Consider the following 15,412-nt stretch of genomic DNA (forward strand, 5'->3'; position numbering starts at 1 on the left):
AGAAACTGACCTGGACCCCAAGGAATCCCGGGCTTCTGGAGATAAGTGCAGCCAGCTCAGAAGGGGTGAGCTATTTGTCTGACTCATTTATAGCCCAGCATGAAGAGGGAACTGATGCTGATGGTGGAAATGTTACAGCCAGCACCAAATATGCCTCCATTGTTCCCTGAGCTGGAAGCGATGGTTGGCCACAGAGTTGGCAGAAGTACCACGGTGACCGATGGTGCCAAAGCGGAGGACGGTGAGTGCAGCACCAACAGCAGGGGAGCTGAAGGAGTTCCCTGATGCCTAGCCTGGCACCAGCCCCACTTCCACTGACTGGGAAAGGGGAACACTGGGGTGCGGTGCTGATGGACCCAATGGGGCTATAAACAATGCAAGCCCTGGCAAAGGCCTGAAGCAAGGGCAAGCTAAGGACAGAAAAGCAGAGGAGCCACCTGATATGCCACCAGCATGGAAACAGTCAGTGCTAGCACTGCCCTTATTGGTACTGGACTCAACGGATGCCCTGGGGACAGAACCGTGGTACGGGGTCTCTGACCTCCCTGCACAGTACCAGAGAGTGGTTGACATGACCTGCTCTAATCTGCACATTGGCATTCACACTGTGCTAGTCTGTGCTCCTCCAGGAGGAGGCAGATGGCCTCAATTGGTCTTATGTGATCTTTTCCTTGGCGCACCTTAGGGGAACAACTACTCTGTCTGCTCCAGCTCCAGACAGCACTCTCAGAACCCAAAGGCAACCTCCGATCCAATGTAGGCCTCAGAGCTGAACCAAGCCACCTGGCCTGTTCAAGCAGGTGCTGCTTTAGACGAAGATCCCTCACCACCTGAATCCGCATCGTGAACAATTTGCGAACGCTACTTGACATGGGCTTCGCCTACGCACAGCAAGCACCGTGTGAGATGGGAATCGCTTCCCCACATGACATATAATGTTTAAACCCTGGTGAGAGCATCTCCAGGGAAATACTTCAACTAAAGCTAACTAACAAGAAGTCTAACACACACTATACTAAGGATACTAATTAACTATATACAAACTAAAAAAAGTCACTAAGAAATAGAGAAGTTGTGAGGTTGGGAACCACACGGAGCTCTGACTCCAGCCACAGCTGATAAGAAGGAACTGAGGGGAGTCACTGCAGTGCTGACTCATAAAGCCAGGGGAGGGTTTATGAGCACCTGTCTCTTATGGGTACTGCTAAACAAAATTCTCCAGCTCCAGTGCGCTGGGCACACAGACACCTAAGCAGAATACACAGCTGCATCTACTCAAAAAAAGAACCCTCCTGATGCAACAAGACGTGGATAATGTTGCACACAATATAAGCACTGTACTTCGGTTACTGCAAAGGATTCAATACATTAAAGGACTACCTTGTAAGTTCCCATTAGGAGATTGTCCTCTTTTTCACAGCCTTCAGCTGTAACAAAATGTTCAACTGTCTGCCAGTCTTTGTTGTGTCCTTTGTGAAAACATAAACGTGTGCCTGATGTTCGGAAAAAAAAAAAAAAGTCAGTAAGTTTCTGTCAAAAGAAGGAGCTGTTATTTAAAAAAAATAAAAAAATAAATAAAAATAAAAAGGATCCTACAATGAATGCTATGTTACCTTTTAAAAAACAGTGCCAAACAGTTGAGGGCCAAGAGTGGCACCATCCTAGATCATCGTCATCTGAAAGCGACGACATGCAGAAAATACCAGACTCTGATTCACTACTTGCCTATTCAGAAAACAAAAATATATAAATGATTTAACAAATATCTTTAGATCTAATTCTGAAAATATTTATGCATGTGCTTAACTTTTACACACTGACTTCAAGCCGAGGATTCTAAAATGAGGATTCCTTGGAAACAGGGATACAAAGGCTCAAGGGAAGGGGAGCAAATCTGAACCAGTGCTCAATTTCATGCTTGTCTATTTGAGGAACAGAGCCATCACCTTTCTGGCCAAGGTCTAGACACCATTTTTTTCACAACCCTTCCACTCCATTCCTCAGTCAGCTACAGGGAACACTTTTGCAATACCCAATGCATCCCATCATCCCACAATGTGCCTAAATGTGTTGTCAGTCTCCAGGGCCTCATACTCTTTCCACAAAAGCCAATGAGAGTTTTGCCACAGAGTTTAGTGGGAACAGGATCAGACCCAAAGACGAACAGACAGCAGTTAGAGCTAAGAAACACACATGGCAATCTATGTTCCCTGTAGAGCCACGCAACAAGCTCTCAAGGGTTGTGCAGGCAGGCGGGGAGAGGCGCCCCTTCCTTGGCCCAGCCCAGTTCCGCCAGAGCTGCTGGGTAGAGGAGCTTCTCCCTCAGCTTAGCACAGCCCCACTGGAGAGAGGCACCTAGCCCCCGACACGGCCCTGCCCTGCTGCTGCAGTTGGGGAGAGGTGCCTCTCACCCGACCCCGAGCTGCTGTGGCTATAGAGGGCTAGGAGTAGGGGGGAGAGGAAGTCCTCTCGTCCCACGGCAGCCTACGCCCCAAACCCCCCATCCCAGAGCCCGTACTCCTTGCACCTCAACCCTCTGCCCTAGCCCTGAGTCCCCTCCTACACCCCAATCTCCTCATCCCCACCCTACAGCATGTGCCACCAACCAGAGCTCTCACCCCCCACCCCAACCCTCTGCCCCAGCCCCGAGCCCCTTCCCACACTCCGAACCCGTCAGCCCCACCCCTACCACATGAATTTTGTTATGTGCACCAATATGACCATATTGGTGCACATAACAAAATTCAATCCGCAAATGGACATAAAAAATTAGAGGGAACACCAATGGCAATGAAGATCATGATCTTGAGGCTGGTCCTTTGTTCATATCTTTAAGGGTTTGGGGCATCGCTTCTTTCACAATACAAACACATGTAGAATCAAAATATAATAATTAAATAAGAACTTATTATTTCCTCCTCTGCATTTCCTATTACACCTACTCTGTATATGTTTTAGATTGTAATCTCTTTGGGTAACAGACTTATTTTTGTCTCGGGTACAAGCTGGTGATAAAAAAAATAATGATAATGGGGAATCTAGCTTACAGTAGGAAGGATGTTAGGAATGTATACATTTTATTCTTGTACTTTCTTCTGTTTCTGAAAACTTTTGTCTACCTGTCCTGATTCTTCACATAATTTAACAAGCATTTCAGGACAACTCACCCTTTCATGTCTGACTGGTGTTTCATCTAAGTGATGCTTAGAGAAGCTAGAATCACTCTTTGAGGATCCTGGTGGAGGACGTGCATAGGAATGTAAACTTTTGCTTGTTGCTATTATATGAACAGGAGATGATCTACAATGAAAAATTAATTTTTATTAAAATAAAACTTGGTATTTTGGCGTCACAAGATTATGCTATTACTCTAAATAGATTTTCTTTTACAATTATTTTTCATATAGAAATTTCAATCCAAAAGACAATACTCTTTGTCTACAGCCAAACTTTGTGCATAAACATCTTGCCTGTGTTAACATTTTACACACAGACAGACATATACACACAACTTTCCCTTACACACAGTTGAATGTATCATTAAACCATTCCATCCAAAATAGGCAGACATTTAGCACATTGTGTAGGAGCAATTTAATACCCATGTTTAGTGATTTAACTCGGGTTCTTAAGCTTCTATATATGCAGCCACTATGCAATCTGCCCTAGTGACTGCATATATAAGCCATAAGCCACCCCATCTACCATACACCATAAAAGTCTTCACACTTTCATCACACAATTATTTGCAGTTTTTCTTCCGGAATTATGACTTTAGTCCATACCTTTCCTTAGCGTCTCAGCCAATTTCTAATACAACCAGGTATGCATGACAATAACAATGCAGAAAGTTTTTAAAAAATGACAAGATCATTCCTTACCCAAATGAGAAGTTACCCTAAAAATACAATATATTGCCATAGTTCTGCTGCTGCGGCATCATTCCCACACTTACATGTGGGAGGACTGGCGCTGCATAGACCGGAGAGCCGTAAGAAACAAGCCAACACCCCAGACTCCAACTAAACCCGCAGAGCAGCTTTCAATCTAAGCACTGTTTGCCACAAGTCTGGTTGGCTCTCATGCTATGCTTCCACTACTTTTGACACAAGGTATGTCTACAGTGCAACTGGGAGGTATGATTGCAGCACATGTAGAAATACTCAAGCATGCTTTGATCTAGCTAGATCAATGCTAGTTTGGGTAGGTCTACACATGCTGCAATCACACCTCCCGATTGCAGTGCAGATATACCTACAGTCTCTCATACAGCTGCACAGCAGGACGAGTATATTGTGATCTCTTTGTGGTGAGAGACTGCCTAGCACTGTTCAACTTCATTCCATATAGACAATTATGAAGCTGCTGCAATAGGCTCTAAAACGGGTAGGGAAACTACGGCCCGGGGGCCACATCCGGCCTTCCAGACATTTTAATCCACCCCTCGAGCTCCTGCTGGGGAGTGAGGTCCGGGGCTTGCCCTCCTCTGGCACTCCAGCCAGGAAGCGCGGTCAGGCGTTTGCCCTGCTCTGCACATGCCGTGGGTTCGCACAGCTCCAGGAAGCAGCAGCATGTCCCCCCTCTGGCTCCTACATGTAGGGGCAAACAGGGGGCTCTGCACGCTGCCCCCGCCCCAAGCGCGACTCATACAGCTCCCATTGGCTGGGAACTATGGCCAATGTGAGCTGCAGGGGCGGCACCTGCGGATGGGACAGCGGGCAGAGCCACCGGCTGCACCTCCGCGTAGGAGCTGGAGGCGGGACATGCTGCTGCTTCCAGGAGCTGCCTGAGGTAAACGCTGCCTGGAGCCTGCACCCCTGACCCCTTCCGTTGCCCCAACCCCCTGCCCCAGCCTTGATCCCCCTCCCGCCCTCCAAACCCCTTGGTCCCAGCCCGGAGTCCCCTCCCACACCCTGAAGTCCTCATTTCTGGCCCCACCCCAACCCCCAATTTCATGAGCATTCATGGCCTGCCATACCATTTCCATACCCAGATGTGGCCCTCGGACCAAAAAGTTTGCCCACCCCTGCTCTAAAAAGAGTCCCATACTGTATTCTGGGAAAGGAATGTGGCTATCATGCAGGAATGGGAAGATCAAAAACACGGTTAAAACAGGGAATGTTCAGAGCTTCAGTTGGGACACAGAGCCCTCTGAGGAATAAAGGAAATGTCTGTAACAACATAAACAATATTGCATATTTCAGAACTAAAAGAACCAAAATGAATGCTTGTACCTATTATAAAAAGAACACTGCATGAGAGGACTCTGTGGACTAGTGGCTATGTTTGCCAGTTCTGTCAACCAGTTCACCCCATTCTCACAAGAATAAGCACTTTCTGAATTGTTATTTGAGGTATGCTGGTTCCATGAAGGCCCTGAATATTCTTGATGTGAAACATCTGTACCAAGCTGAAAGAGCGCAGTTGGGGTAGAATCGGTCTGAACAGCCTGTAGTTCAGGAAGATCATCTACAAACAAGTGCACAAGAAATCATGCTTATTTCCATGGCTGAATTTTACTTTACAATAGTGGATAAAAGAATCTGTGGTGAACAAAAGGAGAAGGGACACAGTAACTTAAAAAACTTCTAAATAGCAATTATCTGTGCTTCTCAAACCCCTTTAATCACATCTACATTACTTATATAGAGCTGCAGACATGACAGTATAGAATGCCTCTCTAAACTCCTATTTTTTACTTTTAGGCAATAATTTTAATAAAAAAATTAAACTGAACAGATCCTTTCAAAGATCAAGTTATGAGCACAAATAAATACATACAAAATGTGGTTCCGATAGCAGATGCAGTATTTTTAAGGTTTAATTAGACCAACATTTAGGGGGGGAAATAGAATCAGTCTGAGCCTGATGAATCAGTAAATTAAGTTACTGTGCATCTTTACACTACACCACTTAAAATGTTCAATGAATATCAAGCACTACAATCTATCTGCTTTAACAGGAAAGCCTCTACAAAATGCTAAACATCCAGGGCTATTTCTGTAGAAGTTTCACAGCTAATCTGGAGAAACATATTTCAGAAGCCATGAATGTAGCAGTTATTCATATATATGACCAGCAGCCTACACATTTTACATATTAAACATTCTTGCGAAAGCAAACTCCCCCATTTGTTATTTAAGTTCTTACTGTTGACAATATACACTCTACTCCTGTGTAATTTAATAACATTATTGTACTTCATGTACTGAACTACTGTGTAACTTCATATAACCTGAATATATGAATATTTACTGAATATTTTACTGATTACACATTATTCAATTATTTATATACTGCTTTTCTTGAGCATGATAGCAATGAAGCTAAATGTTCCTCCAGGCCAGAATCTGCATTTAGACTTGGACCTGGGAGATGAGATGTGAAGCTCTGTCTGTGTACTTCTTCTCTAACAAAAAGAACTTCACTGGAAGTTGTGAGCAGAAACTTACAGCCCAGAGTTAAGAAAGAAAGTTTCTGTCAACATCTGCTTGTACGTGAATGTGGCAGGAGCTGGGAATGGGCTAAACAGGGAAACCATTGTGCCTTAGAACTGTAATATGGCATGATACATCAACTATAATACTATGCATATATCCTGTACTAATAAAAAACAGAAGTAAACGTAGAAAGAGGAAAATTCTGTCTGCTTCTGTTGTTACTCCATGTGTGTAACTTGCATGGACTTCAATAGGAATTTCACACATGGAGCAGCTACAGAAGTAGGCCCTTTATGTAGCTTTTAGAAAACTATTAAATTCTTTACCAAGCTCCATGTGCTCATCACAGGATGCATATCCAGGAGAAGATGGCAGGTTCTCATTACATTTCAGTAACTCCAATGACTCACTCATCCCTGAAGTTCTCTTGTCCACTACAAACAGGAGTTTCTGTACTGCATTAGGCATTTGATTCGTCTTCACTTCCCACACCATGTTAGGATGCTTCAAATTTTCTGACTTTGAAAAGACACAAGATTACACGCATAAAAATTATGAAACATTAGGTGTGTTATGTAGCTCCATATACAAATTGTTGCCTTATCACCAAGCCCTCCCTTATCCAAAAATCTTATCTACTACTTCTGTCTAACTTCTTGTATTACCAAAATGCTTATACTGGAGAACAAAAAGCCAATTTTAGTAAGTTTCATTACACATTTCAATTGCATTGACTGCTTGTTTTCTTCATTTCCTAGAATCTTGGTGCTGTAACATTAAAAACAAAAGGAAGATTGCTAAATGTTAGTACCGACTGTGAGGGGAACAGGTGGTTATTCCGCACAACTGCTGTTCCCTAAAGATTAGAAAACTTTCTTTTTTAGCTGTAATAATTTGGTGTATTTACTGATCTTTCAAGTAATGATGGACTAAAGCTCCTGTAACAGGATTCACGGCTACTTTCAAAAAATATCACTGAAAAGGTAATCATGGTGTTTTATAACAGGGCAGAATACAAGGAGATGGATAACTGACAAAGAAAATTCCAAGACACAAGAAAACTAAATGTGCGCCCCATATGCACTATAATATTTTGAAGAATAATCTATTAAGAAGTGAGACTATCTTCCCTCTGCTCTACGTATACAGAAAACTGCCATCTGATGGTTAGGCAGGCTGTGGTAGAGATTATCGGAATTCATTGGCTATCATCTGTGCACGCAGCAAGTCTGTGCTAAAATAGCCTATTTTTGTTACCATGCCCTCGTATACACTTGTTTCATCCACTTCACACCCTGCCTTTTAGATTGTATACTCTTTGGGCTGACTGCTATTTACTATGTACAGTGCCCAGTACAATGGGGCCCTGACCTGGCTAAGGCCTCTACATGCTACCACAATATAAATAATAAAAACCGACAATAATAATAATAATAGGGAAGATTTTCAAAGGCATACAGGACAGTTAAGCCTAACTCTCCCATTTGTTCCTTTGAAAATCTCCTACAACAAACAGATTTCCGCTACCACAATGAAATTATTTGACACTATTGCACATGTCTTATTTTCATTTATGGCCAGTTTTGGTGTGTCTGCTAAGTCATTAATGTTTTCTTTAGTGGGGAAACATGATGGCAGAGGCACTTTTGGGGCCATGAGTATTCTTCACCATTTATTAATTAATTATTATTTATATTACTGTAGCACCATTTCAAGCTGAGGAGAGCTAAACAGGACTTCTAATTGCCTCATATACATTCAACACAAAGGATGGCAAAATAATGCCCTATGGTATTCTGCATAAGAGGGACTTCAGAAGCAGAAGAACAACTGCCAATAACTACCCACAGGGAGGCTTCATTTAAGGCCTGAGCCAGCTATCACTGGAGTCAGTGGGAGTCTTTTCATTGACTTCAATCAGACTTGTACAATGCTATTAAAAAGCTGCACAGCCACATGAGCAATACTATCCACCTTTACCAGAAACGACATCTGTGTCAGCAACACTTTGAAGTCAACAGCATCAAGGACTTACACTCCCACACTTCTCCTCATACTTTAGTATATAGCTATCCCTTATTCAGCCAAACAGGCATAGCAAAATGCAAGGAAGCACATTACTACTGCTGTTCAGCTCTCATCAGTTCAAACCCCACAACAGTTTCACCACGAATGTCACAGAAAGGAAAACACAGACGCTAACTATAAATTAAAAAGAAAAACAAACAATTAGTAAAAATTAGTATTTGTATTCCTATTGGAAGAATTTTCTTGAAAGCATGGCCTGCTGCATTATCTCCATTGAGGACAGTAGAAATGAAGAACATCAGACTAGTGGAATGCTTAGTCTCAGGAAGGCTGCCTTGAGGAACAGTTTTCTTCATTCTATCATCTGTGAACAAAATGAATGCCCATCAACTATATGGACCAGATGGATCAGGGCTTGGATGCCTAACTTTAGACACCTATCTCTGAAAATGGCATATAGCTTTAGCTGTGATTACTGATTAGTACCATCTACTTAAAAGTTATAAAGCGGCATGCTCATATTTTAGTAAAACTCTATACTTTAATCAAATGCTCAGTGATAGAAACTTGTACATAATACCAATTTGTAAGACTTTTAAAAGGATTTCTCTTAAAAAAAAAAATTCTTCTCATATAGTGTGAAGGGAGAAGAAGAAAGGAGTACTTTATAAATCATGCCAAACCCAATGATAAAGATCACCACCAAAAGCTGTCCAAGATGACAGCTGTCTTTTGACAACTTATGCTAATAATGGTCTGCTGCTACTGCTGCTGAATGATTTGGTCTGTCCTACACACCTGTTGACAGATTATTAGTGGCATGATTGAGATTAACACCTCTAAAAGATGTGGCTAGTCTAATGAACCTATTAGCATCCTCATGATTTTACCAGTGTAGACAAGCCATTATTATTTGATATCACACAGCTGGGAAGCGCCAACACCCTTAATTTGGTTAAAAAGAATTTGTATATGAAAAAAATCAACTCAAAGACATCTGTGCTGCACAACATATTTTAGTCCTGAATAGGCAAACCGGGATAGGGAAGAAGAACAAACAAAAAAAGGCGGGGGGGAGAATCCGCTACTGTGGCATGCAATTTTTAAAAAATACCGGCTTTGTCAATCTAGTTATGTCTAGTATTAAACAATAATTTGACTCAAATCTCCTAATCAATATTTTGCCATCACCTTCTCCCCACTCCAAATTTGTTCAGCTATGCATTCACATTTTCCCAAGTCAGTTATAATCTAATTACTCAGACTTGTGTAGCTGAAAGCAGAATTTGTTCTAACAGAGCTTTGGGTGTTCTCTAGGGGACTTCACAGTGAAACGGAGAAAGTGATCTATGTACATAAACATCATTATCTAAGTGCTACATGCATCATGTCATTTTTATTTTACCATCCCTATTTCCTTCCTTCATTCTATTTTCTTTCTGGCTTTTTTCTCCCCATCCTCCATCTGGGTCTGGCCCTTCATGGGGAGCTGGGGAAGGGATCAGGACAAATCAGAGCACTATCCGTTCTTGAGGCTGCTCTCTCTTCTTTTCTGTCTATGCCCTTCTTTTCCTCCCTTCCACCTAGTTTTGCTGTCCGTTGGGTTCTCTCTGCTTCCTTCTTCTCTTCTTCCATGGATTTGTTTTTTTCTCCTTGATCTTTCTGTCCCTGCCAAAATGACGGAGTTAGTTGCTCCACAGGAAGGTATTTCTCTAAAACAAATGCTAAGTTCATAATAAAATTTACCTAAAAAAATTAAAAGCCTATGACCAATACAACCTATACAATATGCATGAGGAATACATTTTCCAGTCAGCAAATGAGTTAGTATTTCCAGCTCTCAATTTTACCCAGACAAAAATCTCTGTATGCAAAAGTCGAGAATGCCTTCGACAAATAAGAAAGAAAATAAATGGGTCCAAGTTCATTTTGCAATGTTTTATCCTGGTGGATTAAAGTCTGATCTGGGCATCATATGCTTTTTTTCTCTCCCCTAGGATGTTATTGCCATGGAATAAACAGTAATTAGCTTGAGAGTACAGATGATTTTCTTTTTAATTCAGCTTCATGCTCAAAAACATTTGTGATAAATATATTTGCTAGAAGTACAGAACTGTAGTACAACATCGTAAAAACATTTTATTTCCTTTGGTCAACAAAGACAAATGTGAATGACTTGTATAAACTCAACTTTTAAACGTTAGTTGAGTTGTTCATGTTTAAGAAATTGACAAAAATAAATAATGAGTTTATTTATTAGGTTATATACCTTCTATTAAAATAGATAGGTATCTCTACTCAAAAAATGGGGTTCAGAGAAACTTTTGGCAAAGGTTGAGCAACATCTACCAAAGCCACATTAAGATGGGATGTTTGGGTGAGACTATATCCTGTGGTTTTCCTTTTGGCGTTATTTTTCCCCAACCAACTGCCAAAGTCTCAGAAAACCCAGTAAGACAATATATTATGCTGTATACAGAGTATTTCAGAATTAGACATACTGAACTCCAATGACTTCATCCAATTCTACAAGCTGTCTTTTATTCTCTGAGGAGGGTCAAAGAAGTGCTAGTCTACTCAAACCATTTAAATGCCACACATAGGATCCTCTTACCTGTTTGAATTGGACAACAGTCTAATTGTCTCCAAATGAAAGTTGCATGTACATGCTTATACATTTTATTTAACCCTCAAATTACTCCTGGATCATGCAGTTCATAGGCCAGATTTTAACGGGCACTGGAAGTCTATAGGAAGTTGGACGGGAAAGGGGAGCATGTCCACCTACTGCAAGAAATTAAAAATGCTACAAGCTTCTGAGGACTGGGACATTGTTTTCATTTGGACTTTTGTGCCAGTGAACCATCACTCTTTAGAAGACATATTAGATAAGAGACTAGGTGTGAATTACAGTTTCATACATTTTAAGGCCAGAAGGGACCATTAATTCATCTTGCCTGACCTCCTGCATATCACAGGCAACAAATTTCATCCTGTTATCCCTGTATTGAGCCCAATTAACTTGTGTTTGATCAAGTATATTTTTAGACTTAGAAATATTCAATTTTTATCAGTAAATGTTGATTTGATCATACAAATACAAACTGACCTGAAAATATTTCCAACTATAACAATCAAAGTTTACAGGTAGGCAAAATAAGCAAAATGCTGCCTGAGAACCTGAAGTTTTATTTAAGAATACTTACTTTGCATATTTTGACATCTGATGTTGATAACTCATGTTGTAACAGTTATAAAACTTTTACTTTTTGAATCAATCCACCCTGGCTAATAGCCCATCATGGCTGACTCAGTGGACATGTGAATGGAATAGTTAGAAATAAAAAAGCAATATATAACAAATGTAGAAAGGGAGACATAGATAGCAATTTGCATAAATTAGAAGTTATGAAGTGCGTAATATTGATAAGGGAAGCTAAAGACAAAATTCCATGGCTGGCAAGGCTAAGTACAAGAAGGAGTTTAAGTATACCAGGAACAAAAAAAATCCTAACAGTGGTATAAGCTCTTACTAAATTGAGATGGTAAAAGTGTTCATAATGATAAAAATAAAAAAAGGCATAAGTGTACAATAAATATTTCTGTTCTATATTTAGAAAGAAGGATAATAGTATTCATATCACATAAGGAAGATGAAGTACTTTCCAGTTAATTTGTAACTGAGGAGGATGTTCAATAACGTTTAGTGTCCGGATGGATTGATTTAAAATCAAAATGATTTAAATCACTGAATTTAATCATAATTTAAATCAGCAAGCAGAAAACCTTGATGTAAATAATTGATTTTAATCTTGTTTTGCAATTGTACTTTTTTTTAAGTTATTTTCCTAAAGAAATATTAATTCTTACTGGTTGGTAACCATTAAAACATGTTGATTTGCACCTAAATATACACCAAATTTCATGGGTTTTTTTGCTAACCAGGAGAATATATATATATATAGAGAGAGATCAATTTGACCAATCTACCTAACTTACATTTATTCAGATTCTTAAGTTTTTACATGTTAGAAAATAGTGAATGATGCATCTTAGATGATTAATTTTTTACTTGTGATTTGTGTCAAGTTCTACCTGGATGGGAATTAAAACTCAATTAAATGCACAGAAACATTTTAAAATAGTTTTTTAAGTTAAATAAAACTACATTTGCTGTACTGGATACATAAAGTTTATTAAAAATATGAAAATATGTTTTACATATAAAACTAAATCATTTATTAAACAAAAGTAAATATTATCTGTAGTTTGTGAACTGAACTGATTGTTTCTGGACACCATGTTCTTCAAGATTTTAGAACTGGTAGTTCATTCTCTCACACCTTGTTTTTATTCACAGATGGAAGAGGAAAACAAGCTTTTTTGCTTTTTCAACTCCCAACTGGTTTCTTAACTTTGAATGAATTAGTCATTGACCTAAGCCAGTGTTTTTCAATCAGAGGTAAACTACTCCTACTATCTACATCAACGCATCTAGATATTTGCCTAGTTTTACACTAGTGCATTTTATGTAGCCTGCTGAAGTTAGTACAAACTAAAATTTCATACGACTTGTTTACATTTCAATGTATAGTATATAGAGAAGTACAAGTACAATATTTATATTCTAATAGATTTTATAATTATATGATAAAAATGAGAAATAAGCAATTTTTCAGTAGTGTGCAATGACACTTTTGTATATTTATGCCTGATTTCGTATGCAAATAGTTTTTAAGTGCAGTGAAACTTAGGGGTATGCAAGACAAATCAGATTACTGAAAGGGGTACAGTAGTCTGGAAAGGTTGAGAGCCACTGACCTTTAAATTATTTGAATAAACTGAAACGAAAATAATCTCTCTGCACCTTCAGAAGAGGCTACTGACAAAAGCTAGTTTAAGACTTTATACCTGTATTTAATTCAAATAAAAAAAATCAAAAATTGTTTTCCCCCAAGAAATCATTATTATCCACCCAAAGTTGTCCTGTTCTTGATTGAAAAGCCATAAATGCACAGCCAGCTAATAATTTTTTCTTCTAGCACCCCCAATTCCCATTCTTCTGTCTAAATCAGAAGTGGGCAAACTACAGCCCATGGGACCATCCTGCTGGCTCCTGAGCTCTCTGCCTGGGAAGCTAGTCCCCAGCCCCTCCCCAGCTTTCCAATAAGCCTGTCCTGCTGCTCTAAGTGGCCTGGTAAGTGGGGGGAGAGGGGCTTGGATGGGGCAGGGGGTCCCAGGAGGGGGCGGCCAGAGGACAAGGAGTGGAGGGGGGGGGGTTGGATGAGGGGGGAGTTCTGAGGGGGGCAGTCAGGGGGCAGGAAGTGGAAGGGGGTGGATAGGGGCCAGGGGCCATGCTGTTTGCAGAGGCACAGCCTTCCCTACCCAGTCCTCCATACCATTTCGCAACCCTGATATGGCCCTTGGGCCAAAAAGTTTGCCCACGCCTGGTCCAAATATTGGTCATAATTCACCTCAGCCCACAAAGGTCCAGAAGCAAGCCATCTCTCCCATGGCCGCTAGGCGACACCACGGCCTCACACATTCCCATTCTCCAGATTATCTCTGATTTTCTGATTATCTGATCTAGCCTCACGTCCAATTAGACTGGATAAAGGGGGAGGGAGAGGAGGAGGTCTGCTCTATACAAACTACTGGTTGGGACTATCCCGTTTACCCCTAATGAATGTAATTAGATCATGGTCACTAGGCAACCATCAACTTCCAGAACAGGATTTGGGTTATTTTTATTTATACTGCAGCAGCACTTGCAGCCAGCCGCTGTCCAGACAGTAGAAAAACCTGCCCTTGACTCACAACACAAAGCAGCCTGGATGCAGGCTCCGAACCACAAGCCCAGTGGCCAGGCAGAGAGAAGCCGACGCCGGTAAGGCTGTCCCCGCAGTGGCTCGCGCAGCGACTGACCAAAGCCTGTCTGGAGGGTTTGTGAGCCAGAGGCTGCCTGGCGGAAACGGGCTCCACAGCTGCCAGACCGCCCCCCCCGCCCCGTCACGTGATTAGCGCCTGGAAGCGGCCCTTGTTTATAAGCCTCTCCCCAGCACGGCGCATGCGCGCAAGGCCCATTCATTCAAACTGCGTAACAACAAGCCTGGTGGGGGATGGGGAGAGTGGGGTCGCCCCGCGCCCCCTGGCGACCTGCACTAGGGCTCCGCGGGGGCCCTCTGCCTCTCTGTCGGATCTGATCCCCTCCGGTTCAGCTATCGCCCCCCCCGGTGCAGGGGCCACACGGCGCAACACCGGCGCTGCGCCGCGGCTTCGGCGGGGGCTGGCGCAAGCGGCCGGACACCGAACTCGCGCAGGACTTCGGTGGCGCTGCACTCCCCGGGGGTGGCCGCTGCGCTCGGAGGACCCAGCACGGGAGCGCCGGCGGGGGAAGGCGCTCGGGGCCCCGCCCGCCCCCGTGACAGACCCACAGATTCGGAATCTGGGTCGCGCTGAGTCGAGTCCCGGCCCCGGGCAGGAGCCCGCGACTCGGGACCCCGCGGCTGGGTGGGGGAAATGAGCCGCTGGCCCCTGAGGCGGGGAGCCCAACCAACAGCCTCCCCCACCAGCGGCGCCTGCTCTCCTGCCCCAGCCCAGCCGCCCTCGCCCGTCCCGGCCCCTTCTCGCCTCAGCCCAAAACTTTTCAGCACTTACCAAACCCGTCGCCATTTCGAGATTCCCCTCAGATTCCCCCTCCGGCCGCTCTCCCCCTCCATCAAACCCCACCCCCTCGATGGGATTCGTCCTCAGTGGCCAGGACAGACACGACTCAAGGCACGGCCCCTTGCTATTGGCCTTCTGACCTGCCCGTCAGGATTCCCCCGCCAAGGGCGGGCGTGTTTTGACTTTCCTGCGCAGACGATTGCATAGAGCGGCATGTCAATCACACTAAAGTTGCGTTCCGATTGGTCAGTGGCGAAGTCCCTGCATTCTGGGAGATG

The 15,412-nt window shown here is 42.6% G+C and overlaps 1 protein-coding gene across 10 annotated transcripts in view; it reads right to left on the reverse strand.

Moving 5' to 3' along the window:
• HBP1 (HMG-box transcription factor 1) overlaps positions 1-15,199 on the reverse strand; it is a 34,161-nt gene extending 18,962 nt beyond the window's left edge. Inside the window, exons 1-10 of one of the 10 annotated variants that reach the window (XM_073328459.1) lie at positions 15,126-15,199; positions 13,290-13,379; positions 11,675-11,773; positions 9,874-10,136; positions 7,157-8,832; positions 6,767-6,959; positions 5,235-5,469; positions 3,168-3,300; positions 1,614-1,725; positions 1,381-1,493 (exon numbers count right to left, since the gene is read on the reverse strand). In XM_073328459.1, the coding sequence (XP_073184560.1) occupies positions 1,381-1,493; positions 1,614-1,725; positions 3,168-3,300; positions 5,235-5,469; positions 6,767-6,959; positions 7,157-7,171 (801 nt within the window). In that variant the 5' untranslated portion in view covers positions 7,172-8,832; positions 9,874-10,136; positions 11,675-11,773; positions 13,290-13,379; positions 15,126-15,199. Of the gene's footprint in view, positions 1-1,380; positions 1,494-1,613; positions 1,726-3,167; positions 3,301-5,234; positions 5,470-6,766; positions 6,960-7,156; positions 8,833-9,873; positions 11,636-11,674; positions 11,774-13,289; positions 13,780-15,125 lie in introns of those variants that run through there. The other 9 variants (XM_073328463.1, XM_073328466.1, XM_073328461.1 and 6 more) reach the window with 9 other exon arrangements.
• Between the last annotated feature and the right edge of the window lie 213 nt (positions 15,200-15,412).

This window comes from Lepidochelys kempii, chromosome 1 (assembly GCF_965140265.1).
Source record: "Lepidochelys kempii isolate rLepKem1 chromosome 1, rLepKem1.hap2, whole genome shotgun sequence".
NCBI classification, from domain to species: Eukaryota; Metazoa; Chordata; order Testudines; family Cheloniidae; genus Lepidochelys; species Lepidochelys kempii.